At 42.4% G+C, this 24,549-nt stretch overlaps 1 protein-coding gene across 1 annotated transcript in view; it reads left to right on the top strand.

The window, feature by feature from the left end:
* Positions 1-24,549, top strand: part of LOC126353796 (nucleolar protein 14 homolog) — a 61,120-nt gene that overhangs the window by 6,227 nt on the left and 30,344 nt on the right. The window contains exons 2-5 of the mRNA XM_050002891.1: positions 10,768-10,917; positions 11,329-11,452; positions 22,858-23,162; positions 23,575-23,744. Of these exons, the coding sequence (XP_049858848.1) occupies positions 10,768-10,917; positions 11,329-11,452; positions 22,858-23,162; positions 23,575-23,744 (749 nt within the window). The remainder of the gene's footprint in view (positions 1-10,767; positions 10,918-11,328; positions 11,453-22,857; positions 23,163-23,574; positions 23,745-24,549) is intronic.

Below are 24,549 nucleotides of genomic sequence, written 5' to 3'. Positions count from 1 at the left end.
CGTTTCCTGGCTAGAGTAATAGGTTGCTATTTCATTGTTTACATTGTTCATGCTGTGTGCAATAATATGTGAGGAATGACTTATGTACGATATGACTTACGTATGTGAGTTAATGCTGTGACTAATAACAGAATCACAGAGGACTAAGTGCATACAGACAGATCCTATCCAAGCTTGAGCATCATCTCTAATCAGTGCGACATTCAAGCCTGGTCACTCTTACTTTCCTTGTGCAATGTCTGCTGAGCCATTTACTTTCTGCTATAATCATCAGATGCAATGGATTAGTAATTAGATTTGCTGTATAATTCTGAAAAGAAATTCTGTTTTACCACAAGCCAGGTCATAAATTATGATGTATAGTTCATGCTAAAACATTAAAGTTGAGTGTGAACTATAGTTACACCCAATGAATATATGACCTTTGCAAAATCTAACCAGTTTACATCAAATCACTTGCCAGTGAACGTAAATTTTTTTGTAAAATCTGCAAGTAGGCCTTGCAAATGTTACTCCTGCTTTTGTTACCTAAAGCCAAACTTCACAAACCACTGCGGCAGAGGATTTTTCCCATTATACTGCAAATTAGGGTTTCTTCCCATTCCTGTGTGTGTGTGTGTGTGTGTGTGTGTGTGTGTGTGTGTGTGTGTGTGTGCGCACGCACATGGGTTTGTGTGCACACATTTTTGTACTAATTGTTGAAACTTTGTAAGTACACTTTAGCGGACCAGTGGATGTCTATCACCAAGTATCTGTCCCCCCCCCCCCCCCCCCAGGGGGTCCACAACTCTTTTTGTGGATATGTGCGTAGCGAGCACGGGATCCCAAGCTAAAGTGGCCCTCCTTCCTTTCCGGGCTGCATACCTTCCTTTTCCGCATCCTTCCCTATCCCCCATCTTCGCCCCCACTCCCCTCACCTCTGGCTGTTTCCTTCCCTTTCTCCTCCTCTGGGAGTATGGTTTGTGCCTACGTCCGGAGACGGACGCTCGTAAATGTAATGCATTCTTCATCCTTCCTTCGTCCTTCTCTTTTCCTTACCTCTTCTCTTTACCCTTTTCTCCACTGCGGCGTTTGAGACCTCTCTTCTTTCCTTTCCCTTTCTTTGTTTTTCCCTTTCTCTTTCTGCCTCCCTGTGCATGTCTGAAGGCCGACCCACGCATTTTTGTGCGTAGCCAGTGACGGGGTAATGCGTAATTCCCAAAAGTCAGACACCCGGACTTCCAAAAAAGAGCATACCTGTGAAGAATTTTTATGTACCCCAACTTCACAACCATTGGTTCCTCCTTCATCTAAACATAATGGTTTCAAGAAAGCTAATAAGAAAAACAGTTCCTCTCCTTCTCCACCACGGCGTGTCTCATCTACAGCACCACCTGGCAGTAACTGCCCTCGGCCGTCTTCTGTGTTGCCGAGGCGCACTGTTGGCGGCCGATCAGCCGGCCCATCGCTGGTGGCAGGAGCTGCTCCTGAACAACCTATGGATCAGGATCTTTTGCCTTCGGCTGAGTGCCGTTCCACGCTGTCGGTCGCTAGCTCTGAGCAGTCGTTGAGTTGACGGCAACCTTGGCCACATTCTTCCATTTTCTGTCCACCCTATGTCCATTATCCATTGGAATATCCGCGGCATTCGAGCCAATCGGGATGAATTGATGATCCTCTTACGATCCTACTGGCCGATCATCTTCTGTCTTCAGGAAACAAAGCTACGTCCCCACGACCGCTTTGTCTTCCCCCATTTTCAGTCAGTCCCATTTGATCTCCCCTCTGTTGAAGGCACTCCAGCACATGGAGGAGTCATGATTCTTCTCCATAATACTCTCCATTATCACCCAATCCCCTTAAACACTTCCTTCCAAGCAGTCGCTGTCCGTCTTTCCCTTTCTGGATACACCTTCTCTCTTTGTACTGTATACATTCCATCGTCCTCATCAATGGCACGAGTTGATCTTCATCTTCTTGGTCAGCTTCGACCCCCCTATTTGCTGGTTGGGGACTTCAGTGCCCACCACCCGCTTTGGAGATCTCCACATTCATGTCCGCGTGGCTCACTGTTGCTAGATGTCTTCCACCAAACGGATCTTGTTTGCTTCAACACTGGGGACCCTACATTTTTGTCTGCCTCCACGACAACTTTCTCTCATTTGGACCTTTCAGTTGGTACCGTTCCGCAAGCTCGGAGCTTCGAATGGTTCGCCCTTGCTGATACACACTTGAGTGACCACTTTCCATGTCATGCATGATACGTTAGTGGACCCTGTCGCACTTTCTAACTCATTGGGTCAACACTTTGCTGAGATTTCGAGCTCATCAAATTACCCGCCAGCGTTTCTCCCGAAGAAACATGCAGCGGAAGTGTGACTTCTTGCTTTCTCCTCTCAAAATTGCGAAAGCTATAATACTGTTTTCTCCATGCGGGAACTCCAACATGTACTCTCTTCTTCTCGCGCCTCTGCCCCAGGACCGGATGGTATCCACATCCAATGTTGCTGCATTTATCAACCCATAGTCTGTGTTACTCCTTCGCCTTTATAATCAAATTTGGACCGACAGTACTTTTCCCAGACAATGGCAGGAAGCTATCGTCGTTCCTGTTCCGAAACCTGGAAAGGACAAACATCTCCCCTCTAGCTATCGTCCCATTTCTCTCACCAGTAGTGTATGTAAGGTTTTGGAGCGTATGGTTAATTGCCGTTTAGCTTGGTGGCTGGAGTCCCGCAGTCTTTTAACACCTGCCCAATGCGGTTTCCGAAAGCATCCTTCTGCAGTTGGCCATCTTGTTGCCCTCTCCACTTATATCATGAACAATTTTCTCCGGAAATGCCAAACAGTAGCAATATTTTTTGATCTGGAGACAGTATACGATACCTGTTGGAGGACAGGCATCCTCCGCAAACTGTTCTCTTGGGGCTTTCAGGGTCGGCTGCCCCTTTTTCTTCGTGAATTTATGGCAGAGCGCACATTTAGAGTGCGGGTGAACACCACTCTCTCCCATACTTTTTCCCAAGATAACGGGGTACCCCAGTGCTCCGTGCTGAGTGTTGTACTGTTTGCCATTGCCATAAATCCAATTATGGACTGTCTCCCTCCCGATGTCTCAGGCTCCCTCTTTGTGGACGATTTTGTGATCTACTACAGCTCTCAACGGACCAGAATTCTTGAACGACGTCTTCAAGGCTGTCTCGATTGCCTCCACTCTTGGAGCCTCGAAACAGGCTTCCGCTTTTCTCCCAGTAAGACTCGTTTGTGTTAATTTCTGGCGTCGTACGGAGTTTCTTCCACCTTCCTTACATCTAGGACCTGTCAACCTTCCGTTTTCGGACGTCGCTAAATTCTTGGGTCTTCTGTTTGACAGAAAACTGTGCTGGTCCTCCCACGTTTCCTATCTTTCGGCTCGCTGTCTGCGATCCCTCAACACCTTCCGTGTCCTGAATGGTACCTCCTGGGGAGCGGACCGAGTGGTCCTTCTCCGCCTCTATTGCACCTTAGTGTGCTCGAAATTGGACTATGGAAGCATAGTTTACTCCTCTGCTCGGCCGTCTATTCTTCGGCGTCTCGACTCTATCCACCACCGTGGATTACGTTTAGTGTCTGGAGCTTTTTACACCAGCCCTGTGGAAAGCCTTTATGCTGAGACTGCTGAACCTCCGCTGTCCAATCAGCGGGCAGTCCTACTTAGTCGTTATGCTAGCCATCTGTCTTCCATGCCTGTTAATCTGGCCCATGACATTTTTTTCGACGCCTCCTTGGATGTAGGGTGTGCGGGCCGCCCTTCCTCCTTACTACCACCGGGAGTCCGCTTCCGTCAACTGCTCCATTTTCTTTCCTTCCGCTTTCCTAAAACCTTCTTGACAACTTGGGGTATAGCACCGCCTTGGCTCCGGATCTGTCTGCTCCGTGACATTTGTCAATTTCCCAAGGATGGTACCCCTTCACTTGTTTATCATCGGGCATTTGCTGCTCTATGTGCACAAATGAAGGAAGCCACATTTATTTACACTGATGGCTCGAAAACATCGTTAGGTGTAGGGAGCGCCTATATTGTTGGCGACACCCCAAATCGATTTCGGCTTCACAACCAGTGTTCGGTTTATACTGCGGAGCTTTACGCTGTTCTCCAGGCTGTCCAATACATCCGCCGCCATCAGCGGATACAGTATGTTATCTGTTCAGATTCTCTCAGCTCTCTCCTCAGTCTCCAAGCTCTGTACCCTGTCCACCCTCTGGTCCGCCGGATTCAGGACTGCCTGCACTTGCTCCAGTTGGGGGCGTCTCGGTGGCGTTCCTCTGGATCCCAGGACACGTTGGTATCTGTAGAAATGAGGCGGCCGATATAGCAGCCAAGGCTGCAGTCTCTCTTCTTTGGCCAGCTATTCGATCGATTCCCTTCGCCTATCTACGGAGTGTTTTATGTCGTCGTGTTGTTCTTTTATGGTATGCACATTGGTCGACACTTCCCCATAATAAATTGCGGGACGTGAAAGCTCTTCCCTGTGCTTGGACCTTTTCCTCCAGAACGCGCCGTCGGGAGGAGGTAATTTTAACCAGGCTCCGGGTAGGGCACTGTCTGTTTAGCCATCCTCCCCCACTCTGTCTCCACTGCTCTCAGCTGTGGACGGTAAGACGCCTTTTAATTGAGTGCCCCTATTTTACTCTGTTACGCGCCTGTCTACAGCTGTCGCCTGATCTGTCGTCCATTTTAGCAGATGACACACGCTTGGCTGATTGCGTTCTCTATTTTATTAGTGCCAGTAAGCTGACGTCAGTCATTTGAAGCTCTTTTTGGGGATAACCAACCCATTTCTGTAGTGGATTTTTAAGCTTTCCGTCTGCTTTTAGTTTCTTCAATTTTTTTGAGTTTTGTTCCCATTGCTGCTGGTTTCCATTTTCGTTTTCTACCGTTTCCTAAGTCACACACTGGGCGCTAATGACCATAGCAATTTTGCGCCCAAAAAAAAGTATCTGTTCTTGTTCCTCGATATGTCTGTGATATGATGCTTGGATAAAACAAAGTAGTGGCATTTTGTGCTGCTGCCCAATTGTTCAGTGTCTTCAGTTAATCCTGTCTTATGTGGACCCACATGCTTGAACAATTTTCTAGGGCAGGCCACAAAAATAGAATAAATTTCCTTGAGACTGAAAAGTTTCTGTCCACAAAGCAGTTTGGATTTGGAAAACATCACTTATGTGAAACTAAGCTTGCCCTCTACTCACTTGATACTCTGTGATCCATGGATTAAGGCTAATAGGCAATCTCACATTTTTAGATTTGTGGAAAGCATTTGCTGTGGTGTCTGAGTATATGGAATGGATTACCAGATATGAGATTGGCATGAAGACATTTTAAGTAATAGCATCCAATACATTGTTCCTGGCAGTGAGTGCTCATTAGAGACAAGGGCATCATCAGGAGTGCCTCTGGTAGGTGTGTTAGGACCATTCTTGTTGTCTGTACAGGGTGATTCCAGACAATATTACAGACTTTCAGGATTGATGGAAAAGAGTAAGTGTGTCAATTTGAGCTGAAGGAACTTAGTCTGGAAATGACAGTCACATGGTGTAAATGAAAATCTACTTAAGTGCTGGCTTAGCCTCAAAGTAATGGCCCCAACTTCCGAACCCTGATTATGATGTACAAAGTTCCTGCAGAACACTCCCCAATACCCTCAAATAATTTCCCCTGTTGACAGACTAGTAACAGCACATGTAACTTGATGTCAGAGAGACCAAAAAGCAGCCTACGGTAAAGTATTTGAGTTCCGTTTACGTGCACAAGTTTCACAAGCTGCTGCATTGACAATAATTCTTACAATAGTTTTTCAAAATGGTGTCCCCTGGTGTCAATGCAGGCATGGCGTTTTCGCACAAAGTTCTGTTGTATATGCCTGGTTCCATTTGAACAGTGTTGAAGGTAGTGCGAATTTTTACCAGGTATCATTTTCAGTCTTGAAAGGCGTCTTGTACACATAGCCCTAAACTTAAACGTCAGGTGCAGGCCAATGCATGACAGGATTGTTGGACCGTTCATCGTTGCAGAACAAACAGTGATGGGGCAGTGTATCTGGACATGTTGGAGCAGTTTGTGTACCCTCAGATAAAAGACTTGCAAACCAGCATCATTTTTCAACAAGGTGGAGCTCCGCTGCATTGGTTAACAGCTGTCCGCAAGTTCCTGGATAGGAAATTTCCCAATCGTTGGATCAGACGCGGAGGACCCATTGCCTGGCCACCATGTTCACCTGACATTATTCTGCTTGATTTCTTCATGTGGGGATTTGTGAAGGACAGCATGTATGTGACCAAAGTGGATGATATTCCTACATTGTGACATCGTATCACTAATGTGATTGCAACAATAACAGAGGAAATGTTGCAAAGAACTTGGCGAGAAATTGTATATAGACTCGATATTCTTCGTGCTACAAATGGTTCACATGTAAAAGTGTATTGATGATTCGTAAATAAATTCTTTCTGATGCTCTACAATATGGTGCATTTTTCATTGTCGTGTGAACTGTGTTTTTTTTTCCCCTGGGTATTTGAAATCAGGGAGGTTTGAGTGGGACACCCTGTAATTCTCTGATTGACACTGTGTATACTGGTATATTTAAGTGTGAAGAAAGAAGACATGAGGGTGGTACATAATTATTGACTTTGCTTGCCTACACGTTGACACAATCTGTGGTGGTGGCTCTTCACAATTGTTGCATGGGGACTGAACATGACACGAGTCCAAAATCAGCAGGAGTCAAAGCATGCACGCTGTGTGGATGGTAGGGATGTTGCCGCATTTTTTGTGATCCTCACCACACAGTACTCTGCAAAAATTCATTTCAACTGATTGAGTGCTGATTGGGGATGCCTCATCTACTCAAGCATGCACTGAATATTCTCAGTCGAGAGTCCATGTAATTCATCGTTGTCATTATCCTCCTCCTTTGTCACTCTGTTTCTCATGCACTGACATACTTATCTTACACACCACCATGTTACAAACTACACATTGGAGTTATTTAGCAGTCTGTTAAATTAAAAACAATTAACAGTCTGTAAAATATAAACAGTCTGAGACTGGGTAGAAATATTTTGGTTCCTTAATTAGATTCATAAAAGGAATAAATATACTAAGTTATATCAAAATGTGAGACAATGAGTGTCATTAATTTGACATGGAATGACCAGTGAAGAGACAGTGGAAATAAAACATACAGGTGAGTGGAGACCATACATAGGCTTGGGGGGGTCTAGATCCATGTAGGTATAAGGGAGGGGGCATTTTGGACCAAAATTTTAAACGTGTGGATACAGGGGAAAATGTTAAGTTGTACCTCCCAGAATTTTCAACCTGCCAAGGTAGGGTGGATCCAGTAGCAGTGGGAAAGAAGGCAAAAGGAGGCAGTGTAAGTGAGACAAGAGGCAGTGATATATACTGTAAAACAATGGGGGGAAAAGAAGACAAGGGGGGGGGGGGGGGGGAGAGAGTCATTCACAGACCGTGGCAGTGAGCTGAGATGCTGAGTATGAAATCTTAACTACAAAGAGGGACTGAGTAAAAGGATTTAGAATATTCTGTGTTAAAAGAGTGTGAATATGTTCACATGCCAAAATTTTTGTGAGGAATGCAGAATGAGAATTGAGGAAGCTGTTTCCCCACTTTTCTGTTAGAAATATTCACTTTTTTGTGCTTTGACACAAGTACTTTTCCACCAATCGGGATACCTAACAAATAATTAAGGATGTGGGATGTCATTGCCACTCTGAAGTGAAGAGTTAGGCATATAAGAAGACTTTATGATGGGTAGCATAAAACCATACAAACTACTGGTGATCTCCTCAAAAAAGAAAAAAAAAAAAGATTATTCTTTCATGCCATAGCATCATTGGAACTTAGCCGGTATTGAATTGGCTTCCAGTCAATTGCAAATTACATATACTCGAGAAGTCTAAGAAGATCCTTGACAGCTTGTAGCGCTGTTGTATTCTTTCAGCTGTGACGCGCTAATAGCTGTTGGCAAAAGTAGTAGCCCTTTCCAAACCTCTGACAACACTGAGGCGTTGCCATAGAGACATTTTCCAAAATTGCTTTACATTATTTGTCGAGGTAGTCCTGTGCCACGCCCAGCCCACTGCAGCTGTCAGGGATTAGCTTGGCTGTAGAAATATTGGATTTTAGTAGTTTGTGATTTATAGATTTAGGTTTTTAATATAACCCACATGAAAAGCTGAGCACGTGAGTGCAATGCTTCTGGGTTTCAGAGAGATGAGACTGCCCCAGATCAGATCTACCTTGACAGATGAGCTGGCCAGCTTGGATGTGGTTTTTAGGCACTGTCTTACATCCAAGTATGCAGATAGTGGGTACTTGTGTCCCACCTCTCAGATACTTGCCACGCAGACGTTTAAGCAGTGCTCACAATTGAACACGTGATTTACTCTGGACACAGACAACTGAGGTACACAAATTCTGTGCTGGGCAGAGTTCTGGCTTCAGGAAGGGCATCTGACCACCAACTATTACTAACCCATGTAATAATACTGGCTCCAGAGAAAATAACTGGAAAAGGCAAGAAAGAAGAAGCAGCTCCGATTATGCAAAATGCATGAGTGATCATTACTCCCATTTGTCACTGCTGCTTTTGTAAAAGTGTAAAACACATTTACATACTTGGTTCATAATTGTATACTGCCTTCTCTGGTACAATTTTTATGTGGGAGGTGGGAATCTCACTCAGCTGTTCCCAGCAACATTTCAAGAAATAACAAGTTATTTGTGGACTGTGTCTAGTGGCTGTGTAGTTTTTTCTGACATCGTTTGCTTATTTGTATCTACATTTATACAGATATAATAATAATGTTGTGTGACTAGGGCCTCCCGTCGGGTAGACCGTTCGCCTGGTGCAAGTCTTTCGATTTGACGCCACTTTGGCGACTTGTGCGTCGATGGGGATGAAATGATTATGGGTAGGACAACACAACACCCAGTCCCTGAGCGGAGAAAATCTCCAACCCAGCCGGGAATTGAACCCGGGCCCTTAGGATTGACATTCTGTCGCACTGACCACTCAGCTACCGGGGGCGGACTATTTATACAGATGATACTTGCTTAATCTGTATCATTTAATAAGCTTTGTGTCCTCCTCGTTCAAGGCAGAGGACATGCATCTCAGGAGACTAACTAATTGTGGCAGTCAACACCATTTCTAGCCAAGTAGGGTGCTTCTGCTCCAGAATGGCTCATGTGTGAACTATGGGTTGCGTTCTACCAACGTCACAGTGTGGGTGGAGTCACGAAAACTCAATCAGTATCAACATTTCTTATTTGGGATGACTTCGATACAAGAAGTCACTGTATATATCCTGGTGGTGGCTGTAATCATCAAGGCAGCAGCAACTACTTCATCATAACACTGGCAGTGCACATGGCACCACAGTGCATGTGCAGACACAGAAGCAGCAGGGTGCTGCCACAGCGAAATTGCACAGGCTAATGTCGTGGCCTTTCTAATGCAAAGATGGCATCATCGTTGCAGTTGGCAAGCTTACCCTGGATTGCTGGCACCTTCAAACAGCCAGTTGGGTATGCAGACATCTGACTCAAAGCCCAGGACCCTCGGAGTGTCAGGACCTGGAACAGCGGTTTGTATACCAGCTGCTTGGTGAGGTTGACGCTACTTGGCCACACATTGGACCATCAGGTGGCATGCAGATTGACATGACACCAGCTGGGGTCGGAAGTCCAGGAACAAGTGCTGCACTTGGTTGAGTGGGGTGAATTTATAGTCACACTGGCCAGCAATGTTGTGACGTTAGTCCATCACAAGTCGCATAGGTGGCTGTGGAGGTGCAGTGTTGTGCCACTGCGTGAGAAAACCCAGCCCAGTGCTGCATTGCAGAGTACTAAGGCATTATCTCAGCACCCTGTGACAAGATTTCAGAGACAGCTTGCTGCATGCCCTCTGCTGACTACAAAGTCTCACCTACGGCTGACGCCCAACTATGCCAGCAAATCCTGAACACTGACAAATGTTCCAGTAAGATTACACCTGTTTGACATGGTGTGGATTTCAAGGAAAGGTGGGAGGTGGCCATTTGATGCAGTAATTTGAAGTGAAAATCTGCCAACTAACCTGAAAGACGTAGCTAAATGATGGCTAGAGGTTTGCACTTACATGATGTCTGAAGTAATACTTACTTTTATATATGTAGTGTTTGCTTTCAGACAAGTCTACATTTTGATCGTGCAGCTGTTATGAATCAAAATACAAATGAATTAATGACATTAGCTGCTAATGGGCATTTATGTAAATCTATAGGGAAAGTTGAAAATTTGTGCTGGACCAAGATTTGAACCTGGGTTTCCTGCTCACAAGGCAGATTCACTGGCCACTAGGCCATCCACACACAGTGGTCAGCACAACAGTATGGACTGACATAGGTAGCCTCCCATTGGATCCAAATTCTCAACTTATCTACACACTACTAACATAGTGCGTCTTTCCCATTATTATCGTTACTTGTGGCATTTCACCAATTCTCATAAGAGTTTGAGCATGGTTTGCCTTGGCACTGACGTGATCAGTTGGTTGTCCTGACCTTTATTTATATTAGTGTCTCTAGCAGCTAATGTTGTTGACTTCTTCATGTCTTTATAATTACTTTGCATAAAACAATACTAAAATGTTGTAATTGACACAAATGTGAGTCCAAAAAAGGCTGGGCATTGTTTATTTTATTTTTTGAACTTCTTTGAACTTTTTTGTATGTTCCCAGAGAAAATCTACTCTGCTGCAAGAGTATCGTGGCAAGGACAAAGCAAATAAATTCTTTGACCATAGAATAGGAGAACGGAATACTGCAATGACAGCAGAAGACAAAATAATGGCGAGGTTTGCTGCAGAAAAAATGAGGATGCATAGAAAGGTTTGTAATATGTTACTGCATGCATTGTGCTATATTTCTGGAAATGATTATCTCATTATGCATGTAAAGTACATGAGTAAATGATAAAATAATTTAAATTACAACCCAGTTACAAAGTTACAATCGTTAGACTAAACATAGTTCGGTTTTGGGTGTTTTGTGCAATAGCCATTGTAATCTGGAGTTATTGAAAATGAAACTTTCTTCAAAGGTGAAATTGTAGATGTAAATGTAGAGAAGTGGCATATGTGTGTTAATAACTTAAAGTTTATAATTTTGTCATCATTCTGTCCTTTAGTTAAACTTCTATTGAGACAAAATATGCAGGAAACTTAGGAAAACATTTGTAGCATTTTAGTTTGTTAACAGTCTTTGTAATATTGTAATATACTGATTCTGTTTTACATACAGAAATCAATTTTTAATCTAGCAGATGATGAAGTTTTGACCCATCGAGGACAAACTCTCAGTGAAATAGAGAAATTTGATGATCCTCGAACTAGTGATGAAGAAGATGAGCCAGGGAAGCTAGACGGTAAGATGATAATTTACAGGTTACACTTCTATGCATTAGTTAAAATCAATTTTGTTAGTATCCATATGTTCCTTTCACAAGAAAGGTAGTAAAACAGATAGTAAGGATTCCCATCACATCTCACTACTTTCCTCCTCCTTGAAGATATGGAAAAAGATTGTACATGCAAGAAGCATAACCCACCACACTCAAAGTAAGATACTTAGTCTTATGGTGGATTTCAAAAGGGTCTCACCACAGGGCATGCTGTTCTTCATTGTACAAACTATTGCCAGCTGGTATTTTCTGTGACTTGTCAAAAGCTGTTGATTGTAAAGTTCATGCTATTCTTCAGGAGAAGCTAAAATATTATGTTATCAGAGATATTTCCAGTAACTACTTTTCATCCTACCTAAGTGGAAGTATGGAGAGTTATGCATTAAGAAACCCACAGACTACCGACAATAAAACAATGTCTTCTCAGTATGAATTTATCTTTGCTGATGAGGCCGACATTATAATCAAGCCCAATGGAATACATCTACATACATACATACATACTCCACAAGTGGCATGTGGTGCATGGTGAAGGGTACCTTGAACCATTACTAGGCATTCCCTTTCCCATTCCACACACAGACAGAGTGAGGGAAAAGTGACTGTCTACATGCCTCCATACAAAACCCTAATTTCTCTTATCTTGTCTTTGTGGTCTTTATACGAAATGTACATTGGTTACAGTATAATTGTTCTGCAGTCGGCTGTAAATATTGATTTTCTAAAGTTTCTTGATAGTGTTTCAAGAAAAGAATGTTGCCTTCCATCCAGGGATATCACGACTGCCTTTCTACAAAACAATTCTACAGAGAACCTCCTCATTCCTTGTCTTATCAGTCTACCTAATTTTCAGCATTCTTCTGTAGCGCCACATCTCAAATCACTTTAGTTCTCTTATTTTGCAGTTTTCCCACAGTCTGTGATTATTTGCCATTAGATTTCTTAATTACCATTAGAGGCATAGTCGAACTATAGGAGGTTACTAGTTCAAAGGCTTCATGATGAACCTGACGGTCTGGTTTGTACTAAATTTCATTTTTGATAGCAAATATTACCTGCCTAACTCTATAAAATTTTGGCATAGCTATTGACTTCAAACTGCTCGCTCATAAGGAAAATGTTTATGTATGTGGTGGTGTGTAATCTGAGGTTAACAGTGTCTTGGATAGTGAGCACAAAAATAGCAAAATAGCATTGAGGAAAAAATGGCTACTGCATTTTGTGTCACTACTAAAAACTGCTGTATAAGACACTTGTTTGTACTTGGTGTTGGCCATGAACAGGGCTTTGATTGGAACTGTGTGTTTACAAAATAATACCAAACAAAGCTTTGCTATCATCAGCAGTGGTGAGACTAATTTATTGTGTATATGTTAATGCAGATGCTGTTTGTTGGAACACCACTTTTTGTTGATTAATACTGTTAATGCAGGAGTAGGTTTAATAATGAATAGAAAAATAGGAATGCGGGTAAGCTACTACAAACAGCATAGTGAACGCATTATTGTGGCCAAGATAGATACGAAGCCCACACCTACTACAGTAGTACAAGTTTATATGCCAACTAGCTCTGCAGATGACGAAGAAATTGAAGAAATGTATGATGAAATAAAAGAAATTATTCAGATAGTAAAGGGTGATGAAAATTTTATAGTCATGGGTGACTGGAATTCGGCAGTAGGAACAGGGAGAGAAGGAAACATAGTAGGTGGATTGGGGCTAAGAAATGAAAGAGGAACCCCCCTGGTAGAATTTTGTACAGAGCACAACTTAATCATAGCTAATACTTGGTTTAAGAATCATGAAAGAAGGTTGTATACTTGGAAGAATGCTGGAGATACTGACAGGTTTCAGATAGCTTATATAATGGTAAGACTGAGATTTAGGAACCAGGTTTTAAATTGTAAGACATTTCCAGGGGCAGATGTGGACTCTGACCACAATCTATTGGTAATGAACTGTAGATTAAAACTGAAGAAACTGCAAGAAGGTGGGAATTTACGGAGATGGGACCTGGATAAACTGAAAGAACCAGAGGTTGTTCAGAGTTTCAGGGAGAGCATAAGGGAACAATTGACAGGAATGGGGGAAAGAAATACAGTAGAAGAAGAATGGGTAGCTTTGAGGGATGAAATAGTGAAGGCAGGAGAGGATCGAGTAGGTAACAAGACGACGGCTAGTAGAAATCCTTAGGTTACAGAAGAGATACTGAATTTAATTGATGAAAGGAGAAAATACAAAAATGCAGTAAATGAAGCAGGCAAAAAGGAATACGAGTGTCTCAAAAATGAGATCAACAGGAAATGCAAAATGGCTAAGCAGGGATGGCTAGAGGACAAATGTAAGGATGTAGAGGCTTATCTCACTAGGGGTAAGATAGATACTGCCTACAGAAAATTAAAGAGACCTTTGGAGAGAAGAGAACCACGTGTATGAATATCAAGAGCTCAGATGGCAGCCCAGTTCTAAGCAAAGAAGGGAAGGCAGAAAGGTGGAAGGAGTATATAGAAAGTTTATACAAGGGCGATGTACTTGAGGACAATATTATGGAAATGGAAGAGGATGTGGATGAAGATGAAATGGGACATACAATACTTCGTGAAGAGTTTGACAGAGCACTGAAAGACCTGAGTCGAAGCAAGGCCCCCGGAGTAGACAACATTCCATTGGAACTACTGACAGCGTTGGGAGAGCCAGTCCTGACAAAACTCTACCATCCGATGAGCAAGATGTATGAGACAGGCGAAATACCCTCAGAGTTCAAGAAGAATATAATAATTCCAATCCCAAAGAAAGCCGGTATTGACAGATGTGAAAATTACCGAACAATCAGTTTAATAAGCCACAGCTGCAAAATACAAACATGAATTCTTTACAGACGAATGGAAAAACTAGTAGAAGCCGACCTCGGGGAAGATCAGTTTGGATTTCATAGAAATGTTGGAACACGTGAGGCAATACTGACCTTACGACTTATCTTAGAAGAAAGATTAAGGAAAGGCAAACCTACGTTTCTAGCATTCGTAGACTTAGAGAAAGCTTTTGACAAAGTTGACTGGAATACTCTCTTTCAAATTCTAAAGGTGGCAGGGGTAAAATACAGGGAGTGAAAGGCTATTTACAGTTTGTACAGAAACCAGATGGCAGTTGTAAGAGTCGAGGGACATGAAAGGGAAGCAGTGGTTGGGAAGGGAGTAAGACAGGGTTGTAGCCCCTCCCCGATGTTATTCAATTTGTATATTGAGCAAGCAGTAAAGGAAACAAAAGAAAAATTCGGAGTAGGTATTAAAATCCGTGGAGAAGAAATAAAAACTTTGAGGTTCGCCGATGACATTGTCAATCTGTCAGAGACAGCAAGGGACTTGGAAGAGCAGTTGAATGGAATGGACAGTGTCTTGAAAAGGAAGATATAAGATGAACATCAACAAAAGAAAAACGAGGATAATGGAATGTAGTCGAATTAAGTCGGGTGATGCTGAGGGAATTAGATTAGGAAATGAGACACTTAAAGTAGTAAAGGAGTTTTGATATTTGGGGAGCAAAATAACTGATGATGGTCGAAGTAGAGAGGATATAAAATGTAGACTGGCAATGGGAAGGAAAGCGTTTCTGAAGAAGAGAAATTTGTTAACATCGAGTATAGATTTAAGTGTCAGGAAGTCATTTCTGAAAGTATTTGTATGGAGTGTATCCATGTATTGAAGTGAAACATGGACGATAAATAGTTTGGACAAGAAGAGAATAGAAGCTTTCAAAATGTGGTGCTACAGAAGACTGCTGAAGATTAGATGGGTAGATCAGATAACTAATGAGGAAGTATTGAATAGGATTGGGGAGAAGAGAAGTTTGCGGCACAACTTGACCAGAAGAAGAGATCGGTTGATAGGACATGTTCTGAGGCATCAAGGGATCACCAATTTAGTATTGGAGGGCAGTGTGGAGGGTAAAAATCGTAGAGGGAGACCAAGAGATGAATACACTAAGCAGATTCAGAAGGATGTAGGTTGCAGTAGGTACTGGGAGATGAAGAAGCTTGCACAGGATAGAGTAGCATGGAGAGCTGCATCAAACCAGTCTCAGGACTGAAGACCACAACAAACAACAACAACTGTTATTCACAGTTTGTGAAGACTATTAGCCTAAGAGTAGTTATGTATTATGAACGTGTTTTATTTCCATGTGTGATGAGAACCGCACCAGTTTTTTTTCTCCCTCTCTCCTCTTCCACTGAAGAGTTCCACGCTCCATCTGTGGTGGATCATTCAGTGCTGTCAGGCTCCCATGTTACCCTTTGCCATTGGCATCACTTAGGTGCAGAGTGGAGGAGCATCTAGCCAGTACACTGCTTTCCCAGCTGTTGTCAGCTTCCGAGACCTTGGAGTCACTGCTTCTCATTCAAGAAGCCCCTCAGTTGTCATCATGAGGCTGAGTGGAACCTGTTCCCATTCTCCCACTAAGGAAAACTCCCTGACAGTACAGGGAAATGAAATGGGGTTCTCTGCTTGACAGTCAAACACACTGGCCATTCAGCTATGGAGTTGGACAACTGTCTGTTTTACTGTTTGCTACAGATACATGATATGTGGCTCTGATTTTGATAGGTCTCACACTGGAGTGAAGAATTAAAAAATTGTGCCAGTCAGGGTTCTGTAAACCATTCGGACATGAGACATTATTACACCAAATGCAATTCTACAATTTCAGTTTGTTGTTGTCATTGACTGTTGAATGAGTTTGCTACTTCATATGCCTGACCTGTTGTAAGCATTTCTTCTAATGATGAGTCACTTAATATCTCAAGCCAGACTTGTGTGCATTCAAAGTACATCACAAATCAATGAATCAGCATAGAAAACATGGCATTCCTGGTACGTAAAAGCTCATTTGTGACTGATGATGTAGACTTATCTGCTACCCAAGCCTCACACAGCTGTTTTGTTTCATTACGCTCAGAAAAATTAAGCACGAGTTCAACCATCGAAGACTTATTCTGAAAATAAGACCCTAATAGTAACATGTTTCTTGAAATTTTAACGACACTGCAATAGCACAAAATTTCTTCACAATCAACCCAGAAATGAGGGGGGAGGCAAAAAAAAGAAAAAAAAAAGAAAAAAAAGCATACAGGCTCAATGAGTTCATTATGTTTCACAATTCAGAATGCTAAATTTGTCACTTTACTTATGTTTACTAATCCTCTTTTGCTTGTTTGGAATGCTGGAATACTGCAGTTGTGGATTCTATGCTATGAAGTAGCTGATACATCTGGTTATGGCAGGTGTCAAATTGATCTTGTAGTTGTTGCTGCTGTGCCTGCTGCTCGGCCAAATGCTGCTGCTGTTTTATAGCTTCTGCCACCATGGAGTCTTTATTGTAGGCTCAATTTGTAATGTCATACACATTCAAAAGTCCTTAACATGTATCTGCCTCTTCTCTATTGAAACTATACTGACACACATTACATCGCGAGACCATTTTACAATTTCACATTTGGTTAGAATAACCAATATGTTTCCAGTCCCATAAGACTGGTGAGCTCAGTTTAGTGCATTTTTTTATGTCTACTTGTTATCGATACAGTTCTAGCACCTTTCATGGCAACAGTTCTGTTACTCGACAATCAAATGTCAGAGGAATTTTATCTGTACTCATGTTTGGCTTAGTTCCACACTGGTTTGCTTTCAGTGTTAAATAATGAAGTGATGGAAAGATAATGTTTTTCCTCTTTATGCTCGTGTGGCATTTTCTAAGATATTTTGGTTTTGGTTTGCATGCTAAGTCTACGACGCTTCATAAACCTGTAGCACCAACCAACTCCACCCTTAAAGTCTGGTAAGTTCCACAGTAGTGCTAGCTTACGAGCACGAATTTGAATTATTTTTGTATTAATTCCAGTGCCTTTTGGACTGTGTCCTTGAATCCATTTCAGTGTGTCATCTTCTAGTTTTGCCCTTCAGTCCTTTTTTTTGCACATTAAAGCTTCCTCATTTTTTTCACTTTTTCTTCTTTACTAGCCCACCAGTTGTGAATGTTTTTTCAGTTGGTGGAGGGCTGGAATGCCACTCACATGCTCTGTTTCCATGTTCTGCATGTGCTATTACTTTCAATTTATAGCCTTTAGCATATGAATACCTTTTTTCCATTACAAAAATAGCTACAAATAGAAATATTTTACTGTTACCAATAACACAAATCACTTTCAATTCAAGTTCACTGGCACCATAAACTGCAATTATGCATTATCGGCTAGGCAGTGGTCTTGGCTTGTGATGGCGGGGCTGGGAGGGGACAGAGTTAACAAGCTGGTGAATCCCCACAACTCGTGTTTGTTGTATGGAAGCACTGCTGCTGCCAATTGAATCCAGTATTGCCTGATATAGATAAGTTTCCTGTGGCATTGAATGTATGGCAATTTTAAATCAAACACTGGACATTTTTATATTAATTTTGAGTATAAGATTTTGGAGACAATTTTTCGAAGAAAAAAGTGTGTCTGATATTGTGGAAAATACGGTATCTGCAAAATGTGGAATCTCTTCCAAACACTGTTACTATCATTATCATTGGTGGGCACCCACAAATAGTGAATAGAGATCTGGTGGATTTGAAGACCACACTATGGCTTTTAAATCATTTTTGTACAGGAGATGCATTCTTTAGGTGGAAAGGAGGCAGGTAGGGTGATGTGTCCTGAAAGGATGGTGCTAGTGTTTAGATAAAGTGCAGCCGTATCATACATATCCAATCTGCAAGGAGGCCATTAATTGGAAACCCTTGTTGTTCTGTAGTCATCAGAATCTACATTAATGTTCCACTCCTTATACCAGTTTATTGACCTATTCTTTGAGCTTCATGTATCGTAATGTTATATACACTCCTGGAAATTGAAATAAGAACACCGTGAATTCATTGTCCCAGGAAGGGGAAACTTTATTGACACATTCCTGGGGTCAGATACATCACATGATCACACTGACTGAACCACAGGCACATAGACACAGGCAACAGAGCATGCACAATGTCGGCACTAGTACAGTGTATATCCACCTTTCGCAGCAATGCACACTGCTATTCTCCCATGGAGACGATCGTAGAGATGCTGGATTTAGTCCTGTGGAACGGCTTGCCATGCCATTTCCACCTGGCGCCTCAGTTGGACCAGCGTTCGTGCTGGACGTGCAGACCGCGTGAGACGACGCTTCATCCAGTCCCAAACATGCTCAATGGGGGACAGATCCGGAGATCTTGCTGGCCAGGGTAGTTGACTTACACCTTCTAGAGCACGTTGGGTGGCACGGGATACATGCGGACGTGCATTGTCCTGTTGGAACAGCAAGTTCCCTTGCCGGTCTAGGAATGGTAGAACGATGGGTTCGATGATGGTTTGGATGTACCGTGCACTATTCAGTGTCCCCTCGACGATCACCAGAGGTGTATGGCCAGTGTAGGAGATCGCTCCCCACACCATGATGCCGGGTGTTGGCCCTGTGTGCCTCGGTCGTATGCAGTCCTGATTGTGGCGCTCACCTGCACGGCGCCAAACACGCATACGACAATCATTGGCACCAAGGCAGAAGCGACTCTCATCGCTGAAGACGACACGTCTCCATTCGTCCCTCCATTCACGCTTGTCGCGACACCACTGGAGGCGGGCTGCACGATGTTGGGGTGTGAGCGGAAGACGGCCTAACGGTGTGCGGGACCGTAGCCCAGCTTCATGGAGACGGTTGCGAATGGTCCTCGCCGATACCCCAGGAGCAACAGTGTCCCTAATTTGCTGGGAAGTGGCGGTGTGGTCCCCTACGGCACCGCGTAGGATCCTACGGTCTTGGCGTGCATCCGTGCGTCGCTGCGGTCCCGTCCCAGGTCGACGGGCACGTGCACCTTCCGCCGACCACTGGCGACAACATCGATGTATTGTGGAGACCTCACGCCCCACGTGTTGAGCAATTCGGTGGTACATCCACCTGGCCTCCCGCATGCCCACTATACGCCCTCGCTCAAAGTCCGTCAACTGCACATACGGTTCACATCCACGCTGTTGCGGCATGCTACAAGTGTTAAATACTGCGATGGAGATCCGTATGCCACGGCAAACTGGCTGACACTGACGGCGGCGGTGCACAAATGCTGCACAGCTAGCGCCATTCGACGGCCAACACCGCGGTTCCTGGTGTGTCCGCTGTGCCGTGCGTGTGATCATTGCTTGTACAGCCCTTTCGCAGTGTCCGTAGCAAGTATGGTGGATCTGACACACCGGTATCAATGTGTTCTTTTTTCCATTTCCAGGTGTGTAGTAGGTGCCAAATGTGCATGTGTTCATTTACAGCATTAAGTAAAAACAGTGGCACATTAGAACAACAGATTTTTAGCAAGCAAATGTCCGTGTAATATGTGAGCTCTCTGAGGTCAGTCAATCAGATTTGGTAATAGATCCACTTTAGATGTGAGGGATCCATTGGCTTTCTGCAGGAATAGTTGTCACATGCACTGCACCTCGTAACTGACTCTGTTGTCGGTTTCCTGCATAAGTGAAAATGCACTCACAGTTGCAGCACATTGTTGCTATTTGTTATGTACCTTGACGTGTTGGTTAGCAGTTCTTGAGTTATGGTTTCATTTGATGGACGTGGTCAGTGTTTCACGCCATGGTTTTTTCACGAAGAAAGATATTGTTCTTTCTTGAAATTGTGTTTGAGACTGATTGGCATCTGCCAGCCATTGCACCAATCCTGAGTCATCCTTCTTTTTGCCACAGTCTTATGGCATTGCAACCTCCGTATACACAACAGAATTGCCCATGAACAGCTCCACAGAAGTACTGAAGCTCCAATTACATGGTTTTCATTCCTTTGCAGTTACGCAGAATGACTACACTCTCTTTCTTATTTTATCTTGTGTGACTTATGTGATATTCTTTCAGTTTCATTTTCATGCAGTGAATGAAAAATTCATTATTCGTATGATAACAGTAGCTGTACCGAGTAGAATACTGGAAACTTGAAAAAGTCAGTTACACAATATTATTTCTTTAATGACAATATGGGAAATTCTATTCAATTTGCAGCTGTTCCATGGGGCGTTGGGAGTTGTGCCTCTATGCTGCATCTCTTAGTACCTAATGTCGGAACTTGATATTTATTCTGTCTAATTTCACAGTGGTCTTTACATTTGTGCCAATGATTCACATGTCCCTAATTGATGGTGATCTCAACTCCACTTTAATAATGTATGGATAGTTTTGGTTGAGAATTACGAATTATTTAGGAATAAAGGAGGTGACTCACCAGAAGACAGAAGCACTGCGTTATTGACAGGTACACAAACAAAAGGTACAGAGCTTAGCTAGCTTTAGGAATGAAATTCCTTTTTCAAGCTTGTAGGAGAAACACACACACACACACACACACACACACACACACACACACACACTCATTCACATGCACACATTTGTCTCCCTACATTGTGCTCAGTCGACTGGTAACTCTTTCCTGGTGCACGATGAGTGTACTGGGATGAGGTGGTGGTGCCAGGTGGAGTGAGTGAGGGATGGAGAGACATGGGAGGCAGAGAGGGGGTTGGAGGGGAAGTGTATAGCTGCTCGTGGAAGAGTTGGGAGCCAAATATGGGGCTAGCTAGGGGTGCATGTAGAGGGGGCAAATGGCAAATGGCTGGGTACTCAATTTCACAGGCTAGGGTGTGAGATAGTAACACACAACTAGCTGACACGAAATAGCTACTGGGACAAGGACAAGCTAGCTAAGTTCTGTACTTTTTGTTTGTGTATCTGTCAATGACGCAGCACTTCTGCATTTTGGAGAGTAGTCTCCTTTATTCCTAATTAATTCCACTTTAGTTATGGCAGGGCCCTAATGTGCTAAAAGTGGTAACCTTTACCTTTCAGGCACCTCTAATTTGTCTTTTATTAAACATTTATAGTTAATTCCAATTACCCAACTTTCTGTCACTAAAAGGTTTAGAAATATACAGGGTGTCACAAAAAGGTATGGCCAAACTTTCAGGAAACATTCCTCACACACAAAGAAAGAAAATATGTTATGTGGACATGTGTCCGGAAACGCTTACTTTCCATGTTAGAGCTCATTTTATTACTTCTCTTGAAATCACGTTAATCATGGAATGGAAACGCACAGCAACAGAATGTGCGACTTCAAACACTTTGTTACAGGAAATGTTCAAAATGTCCTCCGTTAGCGAGGATACATGCATCCACCCTCCGTCGCATGGAATCCCTGATGCGCTGATGCAGCCCTGGAGAATGGCGTATTGTATCACAGCCGTCCACAATACGAACACAAAGAGTCTTTACATTTGGTACCGGTGTTGCGTAGACAACAGCTTTCAAATGCCCCCATAAATGAAAGTCAAGAGGGCTGAGGCCAGGAGAGCGTGGATGCCATGGAATTGGTGCGCCTCTACCAATTCATCGGTCACCGAATCTGTTGTCGAGAAGTGTACGAACACTTCGACTGAAAAGTGCAGGAGCCCCATCGCGCATGAACCACATGTTGTGTTGTACTTGTAAAGGCACATGCTCTAGCAGCACAGGTAGAGTATCCCGTATGAAATCATGATAACGTGCTCCATTGAGCGTAGGTGGAAGGACATGGGGCCCAATCAAGACATCACCAACAATGCCTGCCCAAACGTTCACAGAAAATCTGTGTTCATGACGTGATTGCACAATTGCGTGCGGATTCTCGTCAGCCCACACATGTTGACTGTGAAAATTTACAGTTTGATCAAATACTGACGAAACTAAAATGAGCTCTAACATGGAAATTAAGCGTTCCTGGACACATGCCCACAGAACATCTTTTCTTTATTTGTGTGTGAGGAATGTTTCCTGAAAGTTTGGCCGTACCTTTTTGTAACACCCTGTATACAAAACCCCAAAAAATTTAGTACAACCCAAAACCTTACACTTTAATAATTAAAAAAGACTTCTCTTATTAAAACAAAAATAATTAAATGAAAGAAATTTAAAAAGTATTCATTGCATATTGCGTAGCACTATTGCTTTGCACGATAGAATTGTACAGTAGTTAACTATGTATTGTATTTCTAAAATGGCTAGATCATCACCATGCACAGGTCTGGTGTGGTTTTTTTTTTTTTTTTTCCAGACCACTAAGTTTTCTGGTCCTACTTGGTGTCAAGTTGTAGTGAATCACAATCGGTTCTTGAAGAGAATATGCTAATGCACAGAGTTATATGTGATGGTTGCTTAATGTTTGGACTGCTCATTGATACTTTTGCCTCATCTTTTTATGCACTTACATACAAAATGATTTAATGTAGCAGATTACCGTAAATAGATTGATAATGTCTTCATTATATTGTTACAGCTAATTTTGTAGAAGATGCTCATTTTGGTGGAGGTGTTTTAAAGAAAGCTGATGAAAACAAAAGAACTAGGAAGGATTTAATTGAAGAACTTATAGCTGAATCAAAGAAACGCAAAGCTGAGAAGCAAAAGAACAGGGAACAAACAATTGAGCTCACTGAGAAGCTGGACAGTGAATGGAAAGATCTTCTTCCTATAGTAACAACAGTAAAAACTGGAGCTGCATTAGTCAACAATGAAGAAATTTCTAAACCTGATTCGTATGATACAGTCATGAAGCAACTCATATTTGAAGCGCGTGGAAAGGTATGTGGAGACCAGCAATCTGTCTGTACATTACCATATTTACCATACAGTGGAGATGCTGATTTGCAAATAGGCACAACAGAAAGATTGTCAGAAAATGAGCTTTCAGCCAACAAGGGTTTCTTCACAGATAGAAAACACACACACACACACACACACACACACACACACACACACACACACACACACACACGCGAGACTGCAATCTCTGGCTGCTGAGGCCACACTTATATAGTTACATTCCATTCTGGATTTTCCATTTTTGAATTGTACATTAACATATTAATTTTTATTTTTGAAATAAAGCTGATCAGAATTTGCTTGGTTACTAATATGTAGGACCCATAACTCTTATTTCGCACTGTCGTAATGACTTCAAAATTACATACATAAACGATCTAATGTTTTCTAGCCATCAGATCGTTTGAAATCAGAAGATGAACTGGCAAAAGAGGAGAAGGAGCGTTTAGAAAAGTTGGAAGCTGAACGCTTGCAACGAATGCATGGCCTCAATCCATCTGAAAGAGGAACATTGACATCTGCAAATTCACGACTACGGAGTGCTGATGATTTAGATGATGGGTTTGTTTGACATCTTTATACAATTGTGAATAGACTGAATTTTAAAAATGAATGGAGTTGAGCAGGAATAGTTAGTTGTTAAATGCATAGCATTACTGCTTTTGTGTTTTGTGTTAACTTATATGTTTTATGTATTTTTAAAAATTGTGTTTGGTATTGAAATAACTCACTTATTTTCTTTTAAGCTACCAAAAATAGCACAAGTAAGCCTTCACTGGAAATGTAAAATGGTGGAATTGTCATTATGTTGTTCAATGCTGACTGATCGGCTAAAAGTTTACCTCCAATCAAATAGGGGTATTGCAGGAGTAGGTTTAATAATGAATAAAAAAATAGGAGTGCGGGTAAGCTATTACAAACAGCTTATTGAATGCATTATTGTGGCCAAGATAGACACGAAGCCCATGCCTACTACAGTAGTACAAGTTTATATGCCAACTGGCTCTGCAGATGATGAAGAAATTGATAAAATGTATGATGAGATAAAAGAAATTATTCAGGTAGTGAAGGGAGACGAACATTTACTAGTCATGGGTGACTGGAATTCGAGAGCAGGAAAAGGGAGAGAAGGAAACATAATGGGTGAATATGGGTTGGGGGAGAGAAATGAGAGAGGAAGCCGTCTGTTAGAATTTTGGTAGAATTTTGCACAGAGCATAACTTAATCATAGCTAACACTTGGTTCAAGAATCATAAAAGAAGGTTGTATGCATGGAAGAATCCTGGAGATAATAGACGGTATCAGATAGATTATATAATGGTAAGACAGAGATTTAGGAACCAGGTTTTAAATTGTAAGACATTT

This window comes from Schistocerca gregaria, chromosome 3 (genome assembly GCF_023897955.1).
Source record: "Schistocerca gregaria isolate iqSchGreg1 chromosome 3, iqSchGreg1.2, whole genome shotgun sequence".
In the NCBI taxonomy this organism is placed as follows: Eukaryota; Metazoa; Arthropoda; class Insecta; order Orthoptera; family Acrididae; genus Schistocerca; species Schistocerca gregaria.
Note: the sequence above shows the minus strand (reverse complement) of the source record. Positions and strands in the feature narration are given on the sequence as shown.